This window comes from Caretta caretta, chromosome 1 (genome assembly GCF_965140235.1).
Source record: "Caretta caretta isolate rCarCar2 chromosome 1, rCarCar1.hap1, whole genome shotgun sequence".
NCBI classification, from domain to species: Eukaryota; Metazoa; Chordata; order Testudines; family Cheloniidae; genus Caretta; species Caretta caretta.
Window position 1 is genome coordinate 335495482 of NC_134206.1, and position 24930 is coordinate 335520411.

The 24930-nt window shown below is 40.6% G+C and overlaps 1 protein-coding gene across 1 annotated transcript in view; it reads right to left on the reverse strand.

Moving 5' to 3' along the window:
- SEMA3E (semaphorin 3E) overlaps positions 1-24930 on the reverse strand; it is a 221889-nt gene that overhangs the window by 99096 nt on the left and 97863 nt on the right. The window contains exon 2 of the mRNA XM_048836506.2: positions 120-280. Within this exon, the coding sequence (XP_048692463.1) occupies positions 120-280 (161 nt within the window). The remainder of the gene's footprint in view (positions 1-119; positions 281-24930) is intronic.

A 24930-nucleotide genomic window follows, 5' to 3' on the forward strand; every position in this document is an offset into this window, starting at 1 on the left:
TTAAATGTGAAAACATCCACTATCCCATTTCCAGTCACCTGAGCCATCCAAGTCCCCCAGCCCTGGGAAGTTATTCTCATGCAGAATCACATGCCATGCACTATTTTATGTTTCCGCACCTCTCTGTAGTTCTCGCTGACTCGGTCCAAGCTGAGAGAATACACAAGATCCCTTCCTCCCACAAACAGTCGCTCTTGATATTCATCCAGCAGCATTGTGTGAAGACCAAGGTATCCAGATGGGCTATGAAAGACTGATGTCCTGTTTAAATCCCAGAGCTCTGAAATACAACCAGTTGGCATGATCAATACCCAACAACTTAGTTTCACGACTTCGTTTTCATGTTTTTCCAGGGAAAGAGGTAAAAGGTTTTGGGGACATTAAGATATTCTGAATCTTAAAAACGCCTAGTAAGAAAGAGACACAGAACACTTGGGAACTATTTTCAAAACTGTCCAAATGTCCTGGAGATCTGGAAGTGGATTTGTACATTGTAATCTTTGTGCTCAATCTACCATGTGACAGAAAAACAAAATGTTTCCTCTTTAGCATTTTAGAAAAGGGAATTAACTCTTTAAAACATTAACTGCAAATGAGAAAAGGGGGATGAATCAATAGAAAGTCATTTGCCAGAAATTCAGACTCTGGTGGATAAATTATCCCAGCCTTCACTTCCCCCCACCAAGCTGCATGTCTGTTAAGCCCCCAATGATAAGTAAGTATATTCTTAGTCAGTTCACAATAACATTGCTTCCTTTCATCCCTTTCATGTTTTTTTTTCTACTGAAGGCCCAACTCAGCTCCCATTGAATTCAATGTAAATGTTGCCACTGAAATCAATGAGAGTAGCAGACATCCTGTACCCTATATGTCCACAATTTCAAAGGCAACTATGGATTTTGGGTAGCTGCCACATGGTGAGTTGACCTTTCAGGAGGGCTGGGGCTAACCTACTCCCTCTCCCAGGCTCATGCTCCCTCTCTCCTGCTGAAGGGAATAAGTCCTGGGGTCAGATGATAGAAGATTGGTGATTCACGGTACGTATAAATTGCACAAAATAAAAATATCAAAAAACCCACCCATGGCCATGAGTCCCAGAGCCCAGGTCAACTGACTCGAGGCTCAAGGGTCACAGGCTATGAGGTTAAAAATAGCAGGGTAGACATTCCCACTTGGGCTACAACCAGGGCTCTGAAACCCAGTGAAGGGAGAGGGTTTCAGATCCCAGGTTCCAGCCCAAGCAGGAACATCTGCACGGCTATTTTTAGCCCCATAGCATGAACCTGAGTCAGTTGACTCAGGCTCTGAGACTTTCTGCTGCAGGGCTTTTTGTTTGCCTGTTCTTTCAGTATAGACGTACCTTCAGTACCAGGTCTGCTGGGTTAAAGAGCAGCCTGAATTCAGGGAGAGAAGGGAGCAGAGAGGCCCTCCTTAGATCCCAGGTAGATGGCCTGGGGAGTGTAATCCTGCAAGGAGCACACCAGGAAGGCTGAAAGCCAGACTGCTTGAGGAAAGGCTCAGCAAAAGGGAGCAGAGAGACCTGTTTTAATGCCTAGAAAGAGGGCCTTGGAATTGACACCTTTAGAGAGCAGATCAGGCTCTTGTTGGGGAAAGGGACCTGTTTATAGGTGAAAATTGTGCTGAATTGGTTTATTCTGAAGAAGTAAAACTCAAGCCTGAAAAAAGGAACTAAAATACTGATGTTGGACAGTCTCATGTGGAGAATTAAGCTACAGTAAACAAAAGCCACATTACTTCTGAATGAGAGCATCCACATGGGGGTGAACATACTTTAACTTAGGTGCATTAACTTAACATCTTTAGTTAATTCGTTGTAACTTTCCTGAATGTCCCTGTGTAGAAGAGCCTTTTTATCACGGCTAGTGTTATATTACGATTAGAAGTGGGATATTTTGGTGGTGAAATGTCGGAAACCCTGTGCTGCATTGTACCTGATCTGCTCTCTAAAGGTGGACAGAAAATTTCTCTCTCCAAATGAAATCTTTCAGAAACATTCAATCCATATATAAGTCTGTATTTATATAAGAAACGGGATCAAACCAGAACTGCAAATACAATTTTTGTCTCAAACAACCACTTCCTGCTTTTCCTTTTCAGTGATAAAAACCCTATATATTCTTTTTTTGACTCAGCCTTGGGGTGAGAGAAATGGAATTTTAATGTTCTGGTTATACACTGGTCAGAAGAAGATCCAGAGATATCTTTGTAACACTCTCCTGGTTTACCTGCACCTTGTCCTGGGAGCAAAATTCTCATAACAGAGACATTATTTCACTTGACAGATATGCCTCTTGGTTAGGTCTGCACAAGAAATCAGAGTGGACTGGTTTTCAAATGTGAGCGCCAAAATAGGATGAGCTATCTACATTTGGGCATTTAAATCGACAGACTGGTACATAAAACTCAGTCATGCCAGGTGCATCCTCATCTCCCATTGAGATGTTGAGAGAGTTTAGCATCTTTCAAGATCAGGCTGGGGAAGAGGGAAATATATGCACCTCCTATACAACTAATCTGGACGTCTAATTACGAGAGGTTTGTTCTATATGTCCTATAGACATCCATATTTAAAAATTGGTAGCCATGGGCCAAATTCATCCCTGGTGTAACTTTATTGACTTGAACAGCACTAGGAAAATTTGTCCCCTGTGTCTAAATGTGTTTATAGTGGACATCCAGAAGACACATATGCTCCTCCAGGTCCCATTCTCACTGATTAAAACAGCCATAAAACAATAATGGACTCCAAAAAGCAAAAGGTGAGAGTGCAAAAACTTTGTGAAACAAGCTAGAGGAAACCAGTGTGAAGTCAATAGGGACTGCATGCGTGTAAATGATGGCAAAAATTTCATCCATAACCTTGTAATGTAGATGGACCATAGACTGGTGGCTCAACACTAGGTAACACTTAGTCAATTAGCAGAGCTTCCCATTTAGTGGCTGGACCTGCTCTATATGAAAATTCAATCAGGCTCCTTGTGTTGTATATGGAGAAGCTACTACGTACCATGTGAGCTAAAGAGGAGCTTCCCCCCTTGATAAGCCAGTGTAGATGCCAGAGCTAAAAGGTTTTTTTCCATGAACCTACTCCTCACATGGATCTATAGACATTTAAAAGATACTCCATTTGGAGAGGAAGGACTATTTCAGGAGGCTGTATCGTTTAGTGTTTAGCACAGAGGACTGGAAATAAAGCCAGTTAGCTTCCATTCCCATCCTTAGGCAAGTCACAACCTCAATGTGTCTCAGTTTAACTATCTGTAAGATTAGTAGAATGCAACTTAGTTATTTCAAGGAGTGTAATTAGCTCATTGAAATCTTTAGATAAAAAGTATCATATAAATGCAAAGCATCATTACTGCAGGAACAATATTTCTCTGCTTCCTCTGGGCACACAAAGAAATGGTTATTTCAATATTTACACATTCCTAAATTGACTCTGTCAGTTCACTTACCAACAAAAGGCTTAGAGCAACTATGGGCTCGTAGACTATATTTCATAAAAGAACTACAGTATCTGAAATTGAACAAAGCTTGCCAGTTCCGTGCTCACTGTTTTCCATGCCCATTCAATTCTGCAGGTCTGTCCTCTGCCTTCCAGACACAAATTGGCAGATAGTCAAGGCAATCTCACTTGCCAAGTTCTTTCTTATAACAAACACACTTTTTATGAACTGATTCCGATTATTCTCCCTTCTATGTGAGGATAATGATAAACGATGAGATGTGCTGGGCCTCCAGCAGCTCTCTTCTTTCGTGGACAGGACACTGTTGGCTATTTGCAGAGCCATACCAGGCTGTATTCACTATGGCTAATTTCTGCTCTGTTTTAATGCTCATTTCCCAAATAGTGTCTATCCTTCCAAACTTCCAAGGATTGTGCTAGAGCAAATATTTCTCCTACTAGAAGAATGAACTTGGGAACTGTTTGATTTTGACATCTCCAGTTTTTAAATTAAAACACTTTTTTTTTCTTTCAGCAAAATATGCTTGGTGTTCTAAATACAAAAAGCTTCTTAAAGGTGGTGATTTTTGAGTGCATAGCCAAAGCATGCTGCCCCCTAGACTAATCATTTACCCTGATACCCAACCCTCAAAACCCAATCCCCTGGTGCAGACCTCTAAATAGGCTTCTGTTGTTAACCATAAATACTGATTGTTCCTTGTTCCAGTTTGTACTTTGTTAAGGAGGGTGACAAAGTTACAGAAGCACACGGCTTTGTGTAGCATTACATCACAACCACACAAGTCTATCGCTCACCTCTTTTGCCTTCTCAAAAAAATCTTCGGTTCCCTCTTTACATTTTTTGCAGAAATACAATCTTACCTCCCACATTACTTAATTCTGCCGCACATTCTTCCAGTGAAGATGCTTTCCAGATGTGGGACGTTGACAAATGATTCTGACATGCTGAACAAGCTGAGTATGCAAGGTGAACCTCTCAGGCCTGCTTCATAACAAGAGGCAGCACTTAGGGTTGCCATGTGTCTCAAACAATAATGTAATAGATTCTCTAATGTAATCTATGATGTCCATGTAATGTGAGCAGACAATCTGAATGACATTTTATTTCTTTAACTATCAGTTTAGCTGTGGATTACAAATATTACAGCTAGCCAGCTTTGGCAAGAACCTGGCAAAACACAAAGGAGTATGAATTAATTCAGATTTTTGCTACAGGTGAATTCCAAAATTTGCTCACTCCTCTTGCCAAAACGAGATGTATGAAAAGGAGAGAAACCAAGACAGAGAGATAGAGAAAGATCCTGAGAGACTTGTAACACAAATGATTACCGGATGAATCAAAAAGTCCTTCTGGATAAGACTCATTAGACAACCTTCAAATTTGAGGACAACCACCTACTAGTGGTTTTAAGAAAAAAGTTCAGCCAATCCTCAAGTCTATAAAAGTCAGTTAGTTTCTCTGGACATGCCATTCTTTCTGATTGGATGGTAACAGTAAAATCAGCCTTCATCCTCAACCCATCAGTACTTTAGAGCAGATGATTATACACAGGAACCACAACTAGTAATCCATCACCAAAATAAAAATATCATCTTACAAGTGCTTGGATCAGTCTGACAAGGTTGGGACCCTTAACTGGCAATATTCCATATAAAATTGATAACAGGAGGCACAGTTCTTTCTCCCTGGGAAACAAGGAATCTTGGCCACTGAACATGAGCTAGTACATTAGTAATGTCATTCTGCCTCCCTGACCTACCCATAATCTTCAAAGCAATCCTGCTTTTAAACACTGCAGATGAACACTTGAAGCTGCATCTCAATTATATTTATTGGGCTCGGAATAGCTGTACTGTTGCCTAAATAGCATATCAAATGGGGAAAAGATCCTTCATTTCTTACCCACTAACCTCTACGCTTTCACCTCAACCAGAGTTGAATCAGAATGAATCACACCAAAAAAAGAGATAACTTATGAAGTCGCAGATAATGGTAATGCTGAAAGTTACCACGCGTTTTTCCATACACAAAAATAATCTGTATACTTTTTAGTCTGCAATACTTAAATTTTCAGTTAATGTGCAAAATAGAAGTAAAAGTCATTGTGAGAGAGTGCAGTGTGGAACTCTGATACAGTATGCAGCCACTTTAACCCACAATATGGCAGTCAGGCAGACTCCTCAGAAATTGGATAGAGCAATAAACAGAAAGCAATATCCTAATAGCTGCAAGAAACATCCTCTTCAGTTATACTCCATAACTGGGATAAGCTCACTTGCATAGCATCAAGGATTTAACTCTTCCTATTTATGAATGCTAATCAGGAATTAATAATCAGCTAATATGCACAATGGGGAAGATATTTCACCTTTCAGCTACCTTTTATAAACACGGGGGGGTGTGGGTGTGCATGTGTGTGAAAGCCTGGCCCCACTGAAGTCAGTGTGTTTTTTGCCTATGATTTCCATGGAGCTAGGATTTCCCCTAGATCTGTTATGACCAATACAGCTAAGGACAGTAACAAACTAAGGGACTTGAGTCAGTAGTGGACATTCACAATTTGTCACTCTTCCCGGTTATCACAGTGCTACAACATTCAAATGTCCTAGCAGAAAAAGGTACTACATTGGTTGCCTCATCAGATACTTGTAAACCTACAGTCCTAATGTAGACTAAAAGGAGGCCCATGACTCAGTCTCTTCTTTTTAACAGCAGATGATCCTGGCTAAGAAGCTCCATTTGGAGAATACATTTGTCTTAGTCAAAAGGGATAGATCATTGATGTCCATGGATGATTCTTCCCAGGGAGGAATCAACTTTCTTCTAGATACTTCTTTGGAATTTGTGGATGTGAACATGAAGCCTGCAGTCAGAGTACAGCAAACATCAGAGGGAAAAATAAATCCCACAAACACAACTGCAAATACAGACCTTCCCTTATCTGTACAAACCACATTTCATAAAAATCTCTGAAATTAAATAAGGTGATTATTGTACTTTTAGATGGTCTAAGTGCTTTACGGAGCACAGAACTTTCTCCTTATCTTTTTACAATATTGGACAAGATTATTACTGGTGTGATCCTATTCATGTAACAGATTGCTGGGTACAGTTTGGGTTTTTCCCCTTCCTAATTTGGTTTGGTTGCAAATATTCAATAGAAATAGAAATCAAACTTTTAAAAACATGAGATGCATTTACATAGTTAAGCTTGTTAGATTGTGCTCTGATCTCATTAAGTAGCTGTTCGTGCTTAAAATTAATCTTTCACTTTTTTCTCTGTCTTCTATTTAGTTTATCTTTCTTAGTGATTGTAGTTCATATTCAGCAGATGGCACTGTAACTGATCTACTTTTATGTCTTATGCAATGGAAATATAAAACATTATAAACCTGCCGAGATATATAGTATGGATACTACATCCACTCCTATAGAAACCAAAGTGTACGCTCATGCAGAATTCTGGAGTAAAGTTCCCCTTCATAGCTTTCCATAGTGAAGCTATAGCTCCCATTAAAAATAACAATATAAAACCGTTAAACGGGCTGTAAACATAGAGATTTTAAAATTTAATCAAATGAATATATGCCAGTCCAATAAAATATTCTCTAGTCGTCAATTTTATTTCATTCTTTTTGAAGAGAAATTCAGTGTTGATATTTTGCTACGAAACATCAACTCACTGTAATGATGGAAACTTAATTTTAAAAAGGGGGTGAGGGGTTCTTTTCAAACTAGTGGAAAGCATTTTCAGTATCTGATTTTTCAATGGATTATAATGACACTGAAGTAATGCATGTTTTAAACAAGTGACAGTATAACACATTTGGGATAAATTTTTGACATGCACCCATGTTCCTCCTCACTTTATTAATGATTAAAGTTAGTTTGTCTTGTGTGACCATACTGATGTTTTAGAATGATAGAACAGTATGCTGGAAAAAAGATCAAATATGCTCTCTTTCAATGCACTTAATGGAAGGCATTGGTCTGATTCTGATCGCCTTGGTTCTGGTGCAAATCAGGAGTAATTACACTGAAGTAAACTGAGTTACACTGGTGCAGAACTGGTGTAAATGGGGCTAGAGCCACACTGTGATCTTAACAAAAAATAAGGAAAACAAGGCACGAAGGTATGTTATGTCAGACTATTCGTACAACATGCAAATCACATTGTTCCAATTTGATACTGTCAGTGAAAGGTTTGTGAAAGAACAAAAATTTGGAAATTGGGTAACTGAGTAGGTGGATAGATACAGCTGGTGAAAAGATGTAATATGAAACAAAAATATAGTCATCATGGGGGAAATTGTGGCCCACAGAATTAAGAGTTTTGCCGTTGGTTTCAGTGGGGCTAGAATTTCCCCTCCGCTTACCCCCCGATCTTGGTAATTTAAGAGAAATGACAACCGTGTATATAGTAACAAGATAAACCACCATTATATATGCAACTGGTTGGGCATAGGGCCAAATCCTTAGCTAGTGCAAATGTACAAGTCCATTGAGCTCACCAGCTCTTAAGCTTTCCCTATAGCTTTATATTTCATTGTACAGAGCAGTGGTTCTCAAGTAGGGTTGCCAACTTTCTACTCACATAAAACTGAACACTGTTGCCCCACCCCTCCTCTGAGGCCCCGCCAATGCCCTGCTCCTTCTCTGAGGCCCTGCCCTCACTCACTCCATTCCCCACTTCCTTTGCTGGTTGCTCCCCCCACCCTCACTCACTGGCTCATTTTCACCAGGCTGGCTCAGGGAGCTGGGGTACATGGGGGAGTGAGGGTGAGGGCTCCGGCTGGGGATGCGGGCTCTGGGGTGGGGCCAGAAATTAGGAGTTCAGAGTGTGGGAGGGGGCTCCAGGCTGAGGCAGTGGGTTGGGATGTGAGAGGGGGTGAGGGCTCTGGCTGCAGGTGTGGGCTCTGGGGTGGGACCAGGGATGAGGGATTTGGGGTGCAGGGCAGGGCTCCGGGCTGGGACTGAGAGGTTTGGAGGGTGGGAGGGGGATCAGGGCTGGAGCAGTGGCTTGGGGGGCTGGAGCAGGGCGTTTGGGCACTGGAGGAGGGTCTCATGGGTGCAGGCTCTGGGCGGCGCTTACCTCAAGCAGCTCCTGGAAGCAGCAACATGTTCCCTGTGCAGCTCCTATGCGGAGGTGCAGCCAGGAGGCTCTGTGTGCTGCCCCGTCTGCAGACGCCGCACCTGCAGCTCCCCTTGGCAGTGGTTCCCGGCCAATGGAAGCTGCGGGGGCAGCGCTTAGGGTGGGGGCAGCGTGCGGAGCCCTCTTCTGCTCCTACGTGTAGGAGCCAGAGGGGAGACATGCCAGCTGCTTCCTGGGAGCCTGCACACCGCTGCCAACCACACAGTCAATCGCCTGGTCAGTGGTGCTGACCGGAGCCTCCAGGATCCCTTTTTAACGAGGTGTTCTGGTCGAAAACTGGACACCTGGTCACCCTATTCTCAACCAGGGGTCGGGGGCCCCCTTGGGGGGGCCACGAGCAGGTTTCTGGAGGTCCGCCAAGCAGGGCTGGCATTAGATTTGCTGGGGCCCAGAGCAGAAAGTTGAAGCCCCACCACATGGGGCTGAAACCCAGAGCCCTGAGACCCACCACCCAGGGCTGAAGCCAAAACCTAAGCAACTTACCTTTGCGGGGCCCTGGGAAATTGCCCTGCTTGCTACCCCCTAATGCCGGCTCTGGCTTTTATATGCAGAGAAGCAGTTATTGTGGCACAGGTGGGCCGTGGAGTTTTAATAGTATGTTGGGGGGGGGGCTCAGAAAGAAAAAGGTTGAGACCCCCTGGTCCAGAGTTCATTGCTTATTTGTGGTTGAGCTAAAATCCTCTGCTCAGCAGCCAGCCTGAGGATCTAGGCTGGATACTTTTGAACTATCCAGGAATCCTCATCCCCAGGCTGCAAAGAAGGAGATAAATCTCGCTGCAGCTGCTATTGCACCTCTCATCGCACGCGCTCAGCTGCCCCACACGCTCCCTGCTCACCAGTGTGCAGAGTCCCCGCACTGCTGGCCTCTATGCCACAAAGCTGTGTGCACCCGTTGTGCAATCGCCTCAAATGCTGCTGCACTGTGACTCAGGCATTCCTTGTTTGTAGACTGTGATCTCTTTGGGGCATCCGCCTGTCTTCCTACATGCCAGAGAAGTGCCTAGCAGGCTTTTGGATGCTGTTTCTGACCTTGCTTTTATTGGTATTAAACCACTGTAACTTGCAATTAACTTCTCCCTTAGGGCTTGATCCAAAGCCCAAGGGGAGTCTTTCCATTGACTTCAGCGGGTTTTGGAATTGACCCATGAATCAATGCAGAGGGGAGAGGAATCAGACCAACTATAAATAAGAATAGTAATAGCATCTTATTTTTTTCCTGTGACTCCTGTGTTTTTAAAGTGCAATTTTTTCCCCAGAACATGCTTGTAATGAATTGGCATTCACAGCCAGCATCGGGTTGCCCAGCCAGCTTTACTTGTTTGTTGTTGGAGTTTTCAAATCAAGCTTCCTGCAGCGATTCCACGCTTATTTCCAATTAGCTGGCTGTTTCCTGTGCAGTAACAGATTGTTAGCCCACAACATCTTTCTCCGTTTTTGGACTCATTTCAGTGCTGGACAGTAAATGCTGGCAAGCGATAAAACCAAGGCTCCATAACCACAACATCTGCACTGATCATCCAAGGCTCCAAAGATTTTGTTGAGCTGCAAAATGTGCCTCTTCCCACAAAACATGCACCAACATCCCTCAGTGTTTGTCATCAATAACCGTGGAATGAAATATAAGAGTATTGCAGGAGAATGTGGACCAGATTCTTAACTGGTGTAAATCTGCATACAGACATTTACCCTACACCAGCAGAGATCCTGGTCCATGGTATCTGGATCTTGGTCCCGGCTCCAGCAGTTCTTATGTGAGCAATCCTTAACTTCAATGGGACTGCTGGCCTGGGCATGGTATACTCACATGAGATTGAGAATTTTGAAGATGGTCTCCTATTAAGCAGGGCTGCAGGGTTTTTTGGGGGCCTGGGGAAAAATCTGAAATTGAGATCACTCCCCACCCTTCCAAAAGGAATCCCGCCAAGGGGAGGCTGGGCAGATGAGTTTGGTGAGTGAGCCTGTACTTCACCCACCCCACAGAAGTAGTTAATCTGCTATCCCATGGCACTGGGCCCTGCTCCGAGCAATGCTACCTGGTGTGTGGGGTTGCAGTACCACTCAGGTTTGGCCTGGTCACCACTCAGTCATGGAGGAGGGGCCACCAAACCAAACCAAACCTGAGTGGCACTGTGACCCCGCGTGCCAGGTTAAAGCTTGATTTGAGTGCCCTCTCAAACAGTGGCCAAGGGCAAACAGTCCCTCCCTCACCTCCTTTCTCCTTACTCAGGACAATTCCACACTGACTTCAGTATTTAATGATACTTACTTCTTTTGTAAAGCACTTTCAGATGTATGGATGATATATAATATATAAGATCTAGGTATTTATTTATTTATTAGTAGTAGTAATAGTAGGATTTTTCCAGAGCAAAAAGTGCAAAATAGGGAGTTTCATACCATTAGTTCCTCCATGGTTATTCCTAAAAAGAGTTTCAATTCAAACATAAAAGTGAAAATATTCGTATTTTATTGTTACACCCTGGTGGAGTACAACCTGAAATAGTCCTGGAGAACATTATCTAACTGTCCTATCAAAGCAAAGCCAATGTTTTTATTTATAAATATTATATGGCACTGTTTCTACTGAGCGAATCTACTAAAAATAAGTTAAAATGTCTTAAATTATATTTAATTTCTTAACAGTTTAACAGTTGAAAGAGAAGATTTATAAATCTCTGTGTTTTAGAAGGTACACATGGTTCAAATAAGTACAGCACTTTTCTGATCAAACACAGACAGATCGACCTCTTGAAGTCTTGATTTATTAAGGTGTACCACTCACTACATGCTTATTACCAACCAAGCACTGGTAGAATTCTTCCTATGGAGAAATCCAGTGTTTTGACAGGAAGAGAATCCGGTGCTTTCATTTAAAATAAAGATGCCAAATAAGTTAGCGTTTTAGGCTATTCAAAATGACTGTTAAATTGAATTTCCTTTGAAAGGATGGATAAAAATAATCTATCCCAAGTGATTTTCATGGGGCATACACTCTTGAACAGGATGGCATGTGATTGACAGCATAAGCAAGGATATCTGGAACCATCAACATGATAAAAAACAGAAGGAAAGAGAAAAGAGGCATTGTAGGGAAAGCAAAAAAAGAGGGAAAACTGAGAAGTAAAGAAATAAAAGATGAAAGGAAATTTTCAGCTTAGCTTCTCTGCCAAATCAATTACTCACAGCAGATGCAGAGTCTGATATAATATTCCATAGGTGAGTTAAAAAAATCCTTCTACACCACAGACCCCAGAGTAAGTCTGAGTGCTCATAAGGCTGAGCACAATATCTGTAAATATAAGGTAAATAAATGGCAGCATGTGCAACCAATATTTTGTTGCCCCTGGAATCTGCTCTGCCTAATACAACAAAATAACTGTGTTCGAATGCTCCGGTTTAGAGTAACATGAAATAGGCCAGAACCTCAGCTGCTGCAAATAATTGACTTCAATGGAGCTACACTGATTTTTACCAACTGCGGTTTGGCCCCACATTTTCATCTCTTTGGCTACCCTTTCTGGCTTGATCCTGCTTTCCTGACACACCCAGAACTCCTATGCCTTTTAATAGGAAATCTAGGTGCCTAAGAAATACATAAATCAAGGCTTGTTTGTTAGGTCCAATTTAATCAGATAGTTTTCCATGTTAAATAAAGCCAGATGAAGGTGCTTACATCATGCACTATTTTTAAGGAAGAATCTATACTAAGGTACATTTAAATACAGGCTAAAGATATATCCCTATATAGGACAAGTGTTTGTAATCATGAAGCTCTTTTTTTAAGCCATCATAAGAAAAGTATTATATAGCAAAAACCTTCTTTAAGAACCCATTTCTTGTCTGATTTGTTTTCCCAGATTTTCCCCATATATACATAATTATCTGCAAAGTATTAGGAAAGTTAAATATTTTCAGAGAGAGAAAAAAAAAACCCTTTTTGTGAATAACTAGGGACAACTTTGAAGCCTTTCAAAATGTCGATAATGCTACGCAAATATTAGCAGTCAAGTGAATGGAGACATTTAAAATACTTCTGCCATTTGACTTGGACTCTGCAGATCTTGACAATGTTAATGTTAGCTAAAGTAACTGGAGAAGGTATGTCAACATTAGGCAGCTATTACTGGTCATATAACAATTGTGAATTATATAAAGCACTGCACAGGTACCCTAAGCCTTCACAGATGATTACACACATTTTTATTCACACATTTTCTATTCCTCTGTTTCTGGTATGCACGGAAAAATAGGGAACAAAGGCTACAATATGTTCAAAGTATGCCTCGCCATGCTTTAGTTGCTGAAGAGTCAAATACAATTAAAAACAGTTTGGGCTCCCTTACAATTTTTAAGAGTTCATCCCGAAGCTGGGCTTCCACTCCTAGCTTGCAGTGTAATCATCATAATAAATTTGGGGTCAGATTTTTCTAAAACATCTAAGAGATTTAATACAAGTCCCATTGCATTTCAATGGAATTTGTGTTCCCTTAAATGCTTTTGAACTCACCCCTGCCCCAAAACCAATACAATGAAAGGCCCTCTAGTCTGCACAGAAACATGTAATCTAAATTACAAGTACATGTTTGTTTGCCCTCATCCCACCTGATAGTAACCATAAAGAAAGAAAGAGAAACACAGTTTAAGAATTACCCTGTCCCGTTTAATTTCACAGTCTGTGTATAAACACTGTGCACTTTCAGTGTTCCTTCAATACATCCCTCTTTATTGTATCTGTATACAAAGGCATCTTTGTTTTAAAATATTTGTGTTTTATTTTAACAGCAGAGATGCAATGATTTTCTTGGGTCACTGTGCCTTCTGTTGTTACAGATGACTTTATGCTAGGTAGAGCATGAAATATTTACCTGGGTGGCCTTTAAAATAATCATTTCTCATAAGGACTCTTGTTTTACATCCCACAGTATCTACAGAAACAGAGCAGCAGCATTGCAGCTTCGTTATTATCATTTATATTGCAGTAGTGCCTAGAGGCCCTCAACTAAGGTCTGGTCAGATTCCACTGTGCCAGGTGCTGCACAAATATAGTAAGGGACAGTCCCTGCCTTGGAGAGTTTACAATCTGAATACAGGAGATGGAAAGAAAGTGGGGGAAAGGAAGTGTCATCTCCATTGTATAGATGGGGCAGTGAGGCACAGAGAGAAAAAGGGTCTGATCTCACTAAATCTCACTAAAGTAAATGGAATCTTTCCATTATCTTCAATGGGTGATGGATCAGGTCAAAAGTAACTTGCCCAAGATCACTCTGGAAATCTGTGGAAGGGCAGGGAATTGGAACCCACCCCAAGTTTCTGTTCAGTGTCTTAACAACAAGACCAACTACTTGCTATCAGAACTTGGTTTTCAGCAAACACTCACAGCTTGATATGCAGTCAGTACATTCAAAACATTCTTTAAAGTTCTAGAGATCTTACTGGTTGTAGTGCTATTCTCCCATGTTAAAAACAGGGAATATGTCTGAAAGCATAACTGTCTTTAAAATCAGAATCAACTTTTGAAGCGTGCCCACTGTATCACTACATTTAGCTAATATATATGTGTTTGATAAAAGTAGTATGCTAAGATGGGGGGAAAATGAGACACACTATGAAAGAACAACTTGTACAAACGAGTGTTTTTTCTCATTATTATAAATTGGTTGGACTACATGATGCCTTCCAAGCATACTCACTGAAACTGACAAAGTGCCTGAGTCTGTCCCCACTAGCTTCATGGTTAATAGGAAACAGTTCCACAGTGAAATTAGTGTTAATTGTATTAGGCTTATATTTGCCAAAAGCTGTTATACACCGATCTTCTAGCAACATTTGACACAGGAGGTAAACTGAAACTCATATTTTGCACAGATTTATAACCACTGGATTATTTGAGGGTCTATTAAGTTTATAATTCATGATGCATATTGCTGCAGTATTTATACTGCGAGATGCAATTATTCATCCATTATGTTATGAAACAGATGTAAACTATACATCATGTATTGTATGAAATAACTTGACATTGAATAATATATTTATCCAAACTGTCACAAGTAAGAATCCTTAACTCGGGGATGAACAGTTCATATGCATGCATTATTTAACTGAAAGCTATTTAATTGTTTATGTTGTACTCCATTAATATTTTAGAGGAAAATGTTAAATTCAAGTAGTTCTGCCCTTTGTTAGGGGAGATCTTCCCCTTATTTCAGGAGTTAGGAATTGGGAACATTATTCTGTTTTTGGGTGTGAGGTTGCTGGTAACATTCTGCACACTGAAGTATGGTGTGAAGGGGGCTAGAAATAATTTCACTACAGAGACAAATTTAAAAAAGCAATAAAAGCAGAGGCTAAATGTCCATTTTTGTGAATTTAAATAATTTCCTCCAATGCAGTAGGTCCTATTTGTGAAACCCTTATTAACACTGGTGAGTATGTACTCATGGAAACAGTTGCTGACTTCAATGAGATCATTTGCCTGAGTATGTTCTTCTGCAGGAGGCAAGCAGAATTTGGTTTTAACTGCTAAGAACTAGAAGGGGCGGAATAGTTAGTGCTGTTATCTGTGCTTCATCTCCCCTTGACAGGGTGAGACCATGGCCTCCCACTTGATATGTTAGTGAGTGCTGGCAAGGTAGTGCCAGAGTGGGGGAAGTACATCATACCTTTCTAAAGCAAAAGAGTTACCTTCTGTTCTGGTAAAATCAAGGTTTAGCAACCTAGGTACAGTCATCAGCTATATGACCACTATTACTTGTCATATAAGGACTATAGGATGAGGGTCTATATCATTTTAGCTAATGGGAGAGGTTGAAACACTATCTCTACAAAGTCAAAGTTCCCCTGAGCCAATGACTTTTCGGGCCATTTCAGTTTCAGTTTCAGAACCAACAGTACACAAGGGAGTGATGTGGCCAGCATCACATCTAACTGCCTTTGATGGCCCTAGCCCATTGGATCAGGTACCCATTTTTCAGTTAGGTCAACTGGAGGGAACTTTTCAGTGTGAGACTGAACAAAATGTAAACCCACAACCTTCCCTGCACCACAGTCATCTCTACAACCTCACCATTTCTGTGTCTCTTAAGACACCTGCGGCCTATTAGTGCTTCATGCATTTCTCCCTCTTTCTACTCCACTCAAGTCCTTTACCACAGCAGCAAGCCCCTCTATCTATTAGATGGTCCACTCTTGAGCAATCTGAAAGACAGATTCTGGAGCTGGACATTCAATATAAATATAGTAGTTCATCCTTAATGTATAGCGTGAGCCTGGAGATCATTTTTGAAAAAGGGGTACCCACTTAGGGAAGAAGGTTTGTCCTGTTCTCATTTATACCACTGTAAGAGTCTCTTCGCATTGCTTTGGTATAGCCAGCCTTTTTCACAAGTTCCTATGCTCAGCTTTCCTGCTCCACTTTAATTTAAATAACATCACTGTGGATGGACTGCCCAAGCATTGCAACCATTGATATAAGCTGATTATTCTGGGCTTCCCAATACAGTTTCCTGTGTGAACAGATGCCTATTTCCCTAGAGAGAGGCACTGTGCATTCTTAAGTCTGTCAATGGACTTATCCTTCTGGACAGTCCCCACCAACTTTTCCTGACTCATGTTGCTGCTTAAAACCCGCATGCTGCTGCTGCTCAGAAGATGGCATTCCTGCTCAGAGGCAGGAGGGTGCTGTCCCCATGAGGGAACATTTACAGTTGTAAAATAAATGTACTGTTCCACTGCAGCGCACAGTGGCCACAGTTCTGACTTGGCATGTTCTGCACCTGCTTTGCACTGGTGAAGTCAATGGAGAATCAGGCCCGATGTAACATTAAGAGTGGCCATGATAGCCCTCTACAAGTATCTGCAGAAGGCAAATGATGCATCAAGGAATGAGAGGAACTGTTTAGGGTGGTCTAAGGCAGGATAATTAGAAATAAAGACAAGGAATAATTGTCCTGGCAGTCAGACCTATTAGTTGTGATGCCTTTGTAGGAGAGGTTTCAGAGTAACAGCCGTGTTAGTCTGTATTCGCAAAAAGAAAAGGAGTACTTGTGGCACCTTAGAGACTAACCAATTGTTAGTCTCTAAGGTGCCACAAGTACTCCTTTTCTCTTTGTAGGAGAGAGAATTAAAACTGGATGAGATGAAGCACAAGAAAACATGATGTAGGCGACAGCCATGCACTGGCAGGGAAAGGATCAGATGACCTAGCAGGCCATTTCCAGCTATAATTTCTGTGATATAATTTACTCTTTACACACTAATGCGGATATCTGAAAGTGGTGTTCAGGGTATTGATCTTGCATTACTGGCTGGATTTATCACCTCTACGACAAACAGCGATGAGGCCAGAGTGACACTTACACACCGCACACAGTCCATTTCCCAAGGCAGTTCAAACGGAGATCTGAGGAAAACACCCTGGATCCCACAGAATGTGTAGGTTTATATTATAATTTGTGTATGTATATTATAATAACTGATGTCAGCTATTTTAAAATAAGGCTCTGTTTTTCAAACAGGGCTACTTGCCATCTCAATCAACACTCTCAAAAACCAAAAACAAATTAACAATGAGAATGTAAATATAGTCCCTGTAGTAAGGGTCTAGTTCTTCAAAGGATCATGGGCCAAATTTCCATCTGGGGTAAGCGAGTGCTGCTCGATTGACTCTAACCACCCCAGAGTGGAGTTTTGTCCTAGATGCACCCCCAATGTCCCTATATTGCAGAAAAGAAAAATCTTTTTAAAAAGTTGTCACATTTTCTGTGTGACTCCAGCCCCAGTGCAGGTGTTACCACAAATATGGCCACAATCAATTGTGCTATATAGTTACCACCTCTTCTGTTCCTGACAGAGTCACATATTCACTCCACCCATGGCAACTACCAACTATCTAGGTTCTTACATGGACTTCATTACTATTTGAACATCTCTCAAGAATTAAAAATTGTCAGTTATATCCATATCTCTCTCTCTTCCGTAGCAGCAGGTAGGGCTATGCTAAGTGATTTAATGACAGATATTAGTATTTTCTACATCAATAATGCACCTTACAATATCTAACAGTTTGAAATGTACATCTCAATTGGTCTGAAATAACCAGAATCTGTCATTGTCCTGGACAAGCTGCAAAATTGCTTCTATCCTGCACTTTCGGGGAGAGTGAAAAGGTTGGGGGAGTGCGGGGAGAGATGTCCTGTGGGAGAACAGCGTATTTCTTTTCTGGTGGGTTCATATTATCTTGAAGGTGGGTTTCCAGCAGGAGAGCAATGTTATGGATTGGTTTGTTGTTGTATTGTCTTGGATTATAGCACCTAGAGTGTTGGATAGTGCTCTGAAATAATCAATGCAGCTAAAGTTTCAAGTAATTCTACCTGCCTCTGTGCCATTTCCCACCCCTCCTCCTCTCCTGTATCACATTCCAATTATAAGCATTTATACATCCACATACTGCAATATAAGCAACAGCCCTTTAAAGCAAATTGTGCTTCTTGAAATACCAGTCCTCTATGTCAAGCGAGTTCCAGCAAAGACATGCAAGGAACCTCTTTTTGTTAAATATTTACTTTATCTCCCTTTTTACATTCTTATGTCACAGGTTTTTTTAAGTAGCATTCAAAAAATAGGAGGATCATATATCCAGATTATCGCTGTAAAGAAGTCAAAAGCTTTACCACACAAGGGTTCTTGTGAATATTTCCTTTAAGGGTGATTCTTGTGGACTCATCCTCATCTCCCATCACCACAATTTCTACAATCAATTTTGGCTTTGAGTTTGAATCCCAGAACTCCAAGTGAAACACAGTTGAAATCACTGAATTTCACCATCATGCCACACATTTTGCAAGATTTCATTTCTGACGCAAAACAGTCCATTAATCCAGGTATACTTTAATCTTTATCTGCGTACTCTTGAACCTCAATGGGTCTTTACGGGAAGAAAAAAAACACATGATCAAGTTTTAGTGTCTATACCAAATCCAGAAAACAGGTGACCTTGGCAGCGTGGTGTCTATGGTTCATTGTGAACTTTTCACACAGTTCTACTCCCACCTCTGTAGGGAAGAGATTACACTTGCTGTGGATGGTGGCAGGGAAACTGTATAGCAGCAATAAATAGCATAAATTGCATCTCACTGTAATCTGCTGAATTAAAAAAAAAGGCCAGATCTTCAGCTGGTATAAACTGGCACAGCTCTATTGGCATAAATGCAGTTACACTGACTTCCACCAGCTGAGAATCTGACCCCCATGCGCAATCTATTTCTGTTCTGTTTTTATGATCTTCTGAGCATAAATTACATAAAGTGTTCTCCAGCTTCAGGAACCAGAGGATGCATGCAATGCCAACAGCCATTCCAGCCTCTTGTGCAGCCATTACAGCTAATCAAACAATTTTGTAATGAATTAAAATATTGTAATCCAGCCTTACCCACTTTGGCATGAGCAAAATGGGAATTACAAGTGTGCTAAAGCCTTTTTTTTTTTTTGTATAATTACAGAGCACGGTGAAGGGGATCATATGTTAAACCAAAGATCCCAGGTTCAAACCCTACTGCATTACATAGTATTAAGGCCCCAAACCTACAAAAAAACATCAGTACAGGCAGACCTGGACTTGTGTTAAACGCCACCGAAGTTAATGTGCTCCAGACAAGCGCAGGAGTTTGCCCGTATGGATGCTGGAGCACAGTAAGAACTTTAAAGCAATAACACTACCAAAATCACAAAACGATTAAAGAAAGGGAAAATATGTGAGGAAATCAAGGTTGTTTTTTTCATGTCACATTAAAAAAAAGTCAAATATGCACCTGGCACATGGGCATTTGAAAGAATAAAGTATTCTAAGAAAGAATTTTTAACAGCATTATTTCTGCAGGAATATTTCTGCTGGGACTACAGAAATCATCAAATGTGCCTCAGTTTTAAATCTTGCACAGATGTAAACTGTGCTGGCTTCTAATGTCCATAATTTAATTTAATTCTTGGAATGTTGCAGTTGTGTAGAGTAACTGATATACCCTTTGACTGAGAAATAACCAGGCCAACTAGCTAATAAAATTTTCTTTCCTTCATAGTCTTCTTATTGTAAAAAAGAATCAGTCTCTTGTATGAGGCTTTATTACTGTATCTTTATAAGAAATGGTATACAGAAAGAAAAGGTCTGCCTTTTGTCTTTCCTTGTTAAGTGGAAGTTCCCTTCCAGTAGACTTACAGGCTTTACTTATTATAAATTATGAACAATACCTTGCAAACGTACATTCAGTTTCAATGTGGGCTGAAAGAAAAGCTTATGGCACTTTGGTCATTTTTTCCTTCAATTTTTATCACAATATTTAATTCTATTACTATTATTCTGAGTAGGATATTGATGTGAAATTTGAATAAATTGCACTTGAGGTACTTTTTTGCTATCAATAATATTTATGCAGGAAATAAAGTAGTGCTTTGTTTAAAAAATAGCACGTACCATGCTATGCAATGGCAGCAAAGTTTTGCAGAATGTCTCATCCTTGTTCACATTAAGTAGTATTTTTCTTCTTGAGTAGTTCCATTGGCTCTAATTGGACTACTTGAGGAATAAGGCTGTATTTGGTACAAGTAAGAGTGACACAAGATAGCTTATTATTGGCTGGTTGAAAAATTTTTGACTGAACAATTTCCCATCTGAAATTGTAACTTTGTCAAAATCTACATGTATTGTGGGAATGCATCAATTCTGATGACTTTCAACAGAAAAAAAAGTCAAAATGAATTGTTTTGACTTGCCTATGATGTCATTTTGATAATGTTGAAATATTTCATTTCAATAATGTCTAAAAGGTTTAGCTTCAATAAGCTAAAATATTTCATTTTGACTTTATTATTTTGATTCATTTAACCTTGTATATAATATTAATTTTAATATTAATATTAATTTTAATATTATATACATGTCAAAATGAAATGGTTCCTTAATTACATTATTTTTAATATTATATATAATAAGGGCAAAAAGTGAACATCTGACATTGTCAAAAATGAAACATTTTGATGGTTCTGAATCAAAATTTTTCAGAATTTTTGTTCCATAGGAAATTTCAGCTTCTCCTTCTGATTCAAAATAATTTTTTCCCTGAGATGTTGGAATTTCCTGGGGAATAAAAATTTCTCATTTCCAACCAGTTCTAGCCATTACCATTAGCATTTTTCTGTGCATTTTCTGTGCAGTTCCTGGAGTTATGTGATTGTTAGACTCTGTACTTTCATTAAAAAAGTAACTTTCTATCCCTCATAACTGCAGACCAAAGCTTGAAAAATTTTAGCCAAGTGAATCCTAAAGGCTTAAATGCCAGAAAACAAATAAAAAGAACTCCAATTATTTTTTTTTTAAATCTCATGATTTTTAGAGCCTGATCCATGATTTCTTTTAATATGTGGAGTTGGCAAATTTTGAGGATATAAACTGTGCATTTGCCTTGTGCTGGTCCTCTTCCAATCAGAGGCGCTGTATTCAGCAAAATATGACTGTGAGGGTATTTTTAGAGTCTGTTTAAAACTGTAGCTGGAAGGCAGGTTGGGAGAGGCTGGAAAAGGCTGCAGGCAGAAGCTTTAGGGTGAAGCAACTCTAGGAGTAATATTGCTTTCCCCATTCTGCTAAAGTTCCTTGTTCAGTCTTAGAAGAAAATATCTCTTTCTATGGTTCTTTCTACTGCTCTCCTATGACAGTTGCTAGTCAACATTGGGGCTTGTTTTTATGTATTTTAATTAATAAACTACATTCCTGTTTGTTAAATTCTGGGCCGTAGAGAACCACAGTGTTCCCAGAGCTTAGTTTTGCAGCCAAACCAGCAAATATGAAATTCAGAGCTAAGTCCAACATATTTATAAATATCTGTTTAATGCTATTTGGTACAATATCAACAATTAATTCCAGAAATTATTAGTTATTTATTGACTTAAAATTTTAATCAATAGGAATGGAATGCTATTTATTCATTAACATTTGAATATACAGTAACTCCTCACTTAACGTCGCCCCAGTTAATGGTGTTTTGTTGTTATGTCGCTCATCTATTAGGCAACATACTCCTTGAAAGTTGTGTAATGTTCGCTTATAACGTTGTTTTGCAGGTGGGGGCTTGGAACTATGGTGGGCCAGCAGCCCCCCAAATAGCTCCCCTCCACACACACCCGAGCGCCTCCCACCTGCAGGCTCTGCTGATCAGCGCCTCCCCTCTCCTGAACACGGCAAAGGAGCTCAGGAAGCTGAGAGAGGGAGGGGGGAGGTGCTGATCCGCGGGGCCCACCAGCAGGCAAGAGGTGCTGGGGAGTGTGTAGAGGGGAGCTGATAGGGGGGCTGCTGGCCCACCCTCGTTCCCAGCCCCCACCCGCTAGCTCCAATGGGCTGCTCTTCCAGAGAATCCCGCAAATAGTTGACAAAGTACTGTTCTAGCAGGCAGTGAAAAAAAATTCCCTGGAACCTAACCCTCCCTATTTACATTAATTCTTATGGGGAAATTGGATTCGCTTAATATCGTTTTGCTTAAAGTCGCATTTTTCAAGAACATAACTACAACGTTAAGCAAGGAGCTACTGTAATCTGCCTCCTCCCTGTGAATAATTCAAGACTGATATATGTTCAAACACTTGTTCTTTGTGATACATTTTAAATATGTATGTTTGCCTTCCTGGGAGAAGATTGCTCTCCTCGGGAGCATGGGGTGACTTGACCTTAGGCTTCATGACTTCCCATATACTTATGATGTGTAGTTATCTCAAAACAGCCACACACTCTGTACTACTTCTAGGTTATGTGTGTGTGAATGGTTGTGTAGGGCTGAGTGTGAAGGGAAGCCTAGTTTCACTAAGGAAATACAATATGATATTAAAAGAATGTACCACTGTAACTTCTGTAATGTCGCTTAAATGTGTACTGCAAGCTGCCCTGAGTCTGACTGCATCCTTAGGTGTGTACTCAGGGCGGCCAGCCCATCCTGCTGCTTGCCCAGCAGTGGCTACACTTCTATTTTCAGTAGGCTAGTTCAATCAGAGCTACAGCCGGGATGTGTACTCATGCTGGAAATTCTACCTTCTATCTCCATTGCAGACATACCCTGAATTAGCTCTACTGCATTACCTGTTAAATGCATAGACAATGATTTAATTACTACCATTGTTGGTAGTGGCCCTTGAACAACATCCTCTGATTAATTACGTAAAGTTCAACCTCTTAGTGTGCCAGGCAATGAAGTTACAGTGTTCACATCTGGGCACTTCAACCCATAATTTGTACCTAATAAAATGCCTCATTTTCAGAGGTGCTGAGAACTCACAATTCCCACTGGTTTCATTGAGGGGAGAGCAGAGATAGCAAGAAAAGTAACTGAATGCTGTTTATTCTTAAAATAGTATTTAGATGAAATTGGCTAAAAAGTTGCCTGCAGCAGCATTGCAGAGAAGTTCATTGAATTATATGGCAATGGAGGACAGCTACGGTGAATGCACAGGACAATTTGTATATAGCTGCTTAAGTTTCCACCACTTACGTACATAGGGCCCATATCCGGGGTGTTGAAAAGCATAGCAATTTGCTGAAAATCTGCTGTGAAATCAAAAGCACAAACCAAGAGCGATTTTTGGTAGATTGGCAGATTATTTTTCTCTCACCTAGAAGATCTGCAAAAGATAAGAATTTGATAATTTATATGCTCCAGTGGGGGTGTGGCCTACGGAAATGCAGGAGGAATAAGAGAAGAAGAACTGGACTAAAACGTATGAGACGTGTCTTACTATAGCCGAAACAGAAATTATTACTGCTCTGAGCATCAATTACTTACTATTGGCAGACATCCACACTTCTGTAGAGGATGACATATGCTTTAAGGGATTCCTAAGCAATACAGGGGCCCATCTGCAAATGAGCTTCATCTCAGGCTGCAAGGGGCTTGAATGAACTCATTCCATATTTACAGACACCCTGTCATCCCCTAATACCATATATGCAGCAGTGTGGTGCTTGACATTTTCCTCTGGCAACATGTTCAAACATTTTAGTTCTTTTCAGTTTCTGCTCACAGCCATGCCCTTTGCTATACATTTGGTTTCAGATCCCCTCCTCCTCTCAGGACTAGAGAATGAGCTATGTATTAATCTGTGGAGCTCAGTTCTGTAGTAGACTTCTAGACATCTTAGCTCTGACTACTCATAGTACAACAAAGGAGAGCATGGCTCTCTGCTAGGGCAGCCTGCTGTGCCATGCAGATCTTGATTGCTTACTACTGGCCACCCATGGCTGCCCCTTCACATTATGTCAAAGCCAGGAGAGTTACTGCAGTCAAGGAAAACAGTAACTGCACTATAAATTACGCTGCCCCTAGAGAGGACTACATATGTGTAATGCTCCCTCCCCTAAAAATCATAGTTCTGAAGAGTCCTACAGATAGGTAAAGGCTTTACTGATGACCATTGACACTCCTGTGTGATTGTATTGGACAGTCTAGTCCCCCCTGTAAGAATTGTTCTTCCTGTGTATGTTAGCCACAAATCATTATGAAGGAATAAATTAACAGCCTTTTGGAGGACACCTTGATGGATTCTCCATAATTATGTATGGCCTGATAGTGCTCCCCCTTCACCAATGTAACTCGTTTGATTTTTTTCCTGACTTACTCCAGAAATATAATCAAGGCCACATATTCTGGTACTAAGCACAGAATGCATTTGCAAGCAAAACTGCAGGCTTCCAGCTACTGCCTCAGCTTGTTTCTTTCTACAGAAGTTCCAGTGGTACGTGTGTGTCAACTCAAAGGCAATGAAGTTTTATTTTTGAGGTGTAAAATGTGTTATTAATGCCTTTTTATATTTTAATAATGTGCTAAACACTGCACCTCTTGAAGCTGTGGAATGTGAAATCATTTCCCCAACAGAGAAAGAGAGAGATAAAGACTGATTGAATGTGTGGTGAGGTAATCACGTGTTATGGCTGGGATGCCAAATCCCTGTGGAGGGTAAGTGACAAAAAGATGACTAAGTTGAAGTATGATTAACTCCCTTTTGTACATAAGTGAAATAAAAAGAATGCTCATAAAAGAAGCAGCTCACTACAAATGTCAAGTATGAGATATTAAGAATGTGCAAAGATTAATAAAGCTAAGTTGCATCCCATTCATCACATATCTCAGACTGGCATAAAAATTTGGCTTTAGTTTACACCTTCATCTACACTATTGATGGACTCTGTACATTTTTGTGTGGTAGCCAATATGTCAGCTTGATAAATGGGCTCACTTGGTCAAAAAGCTCAACTAGTGT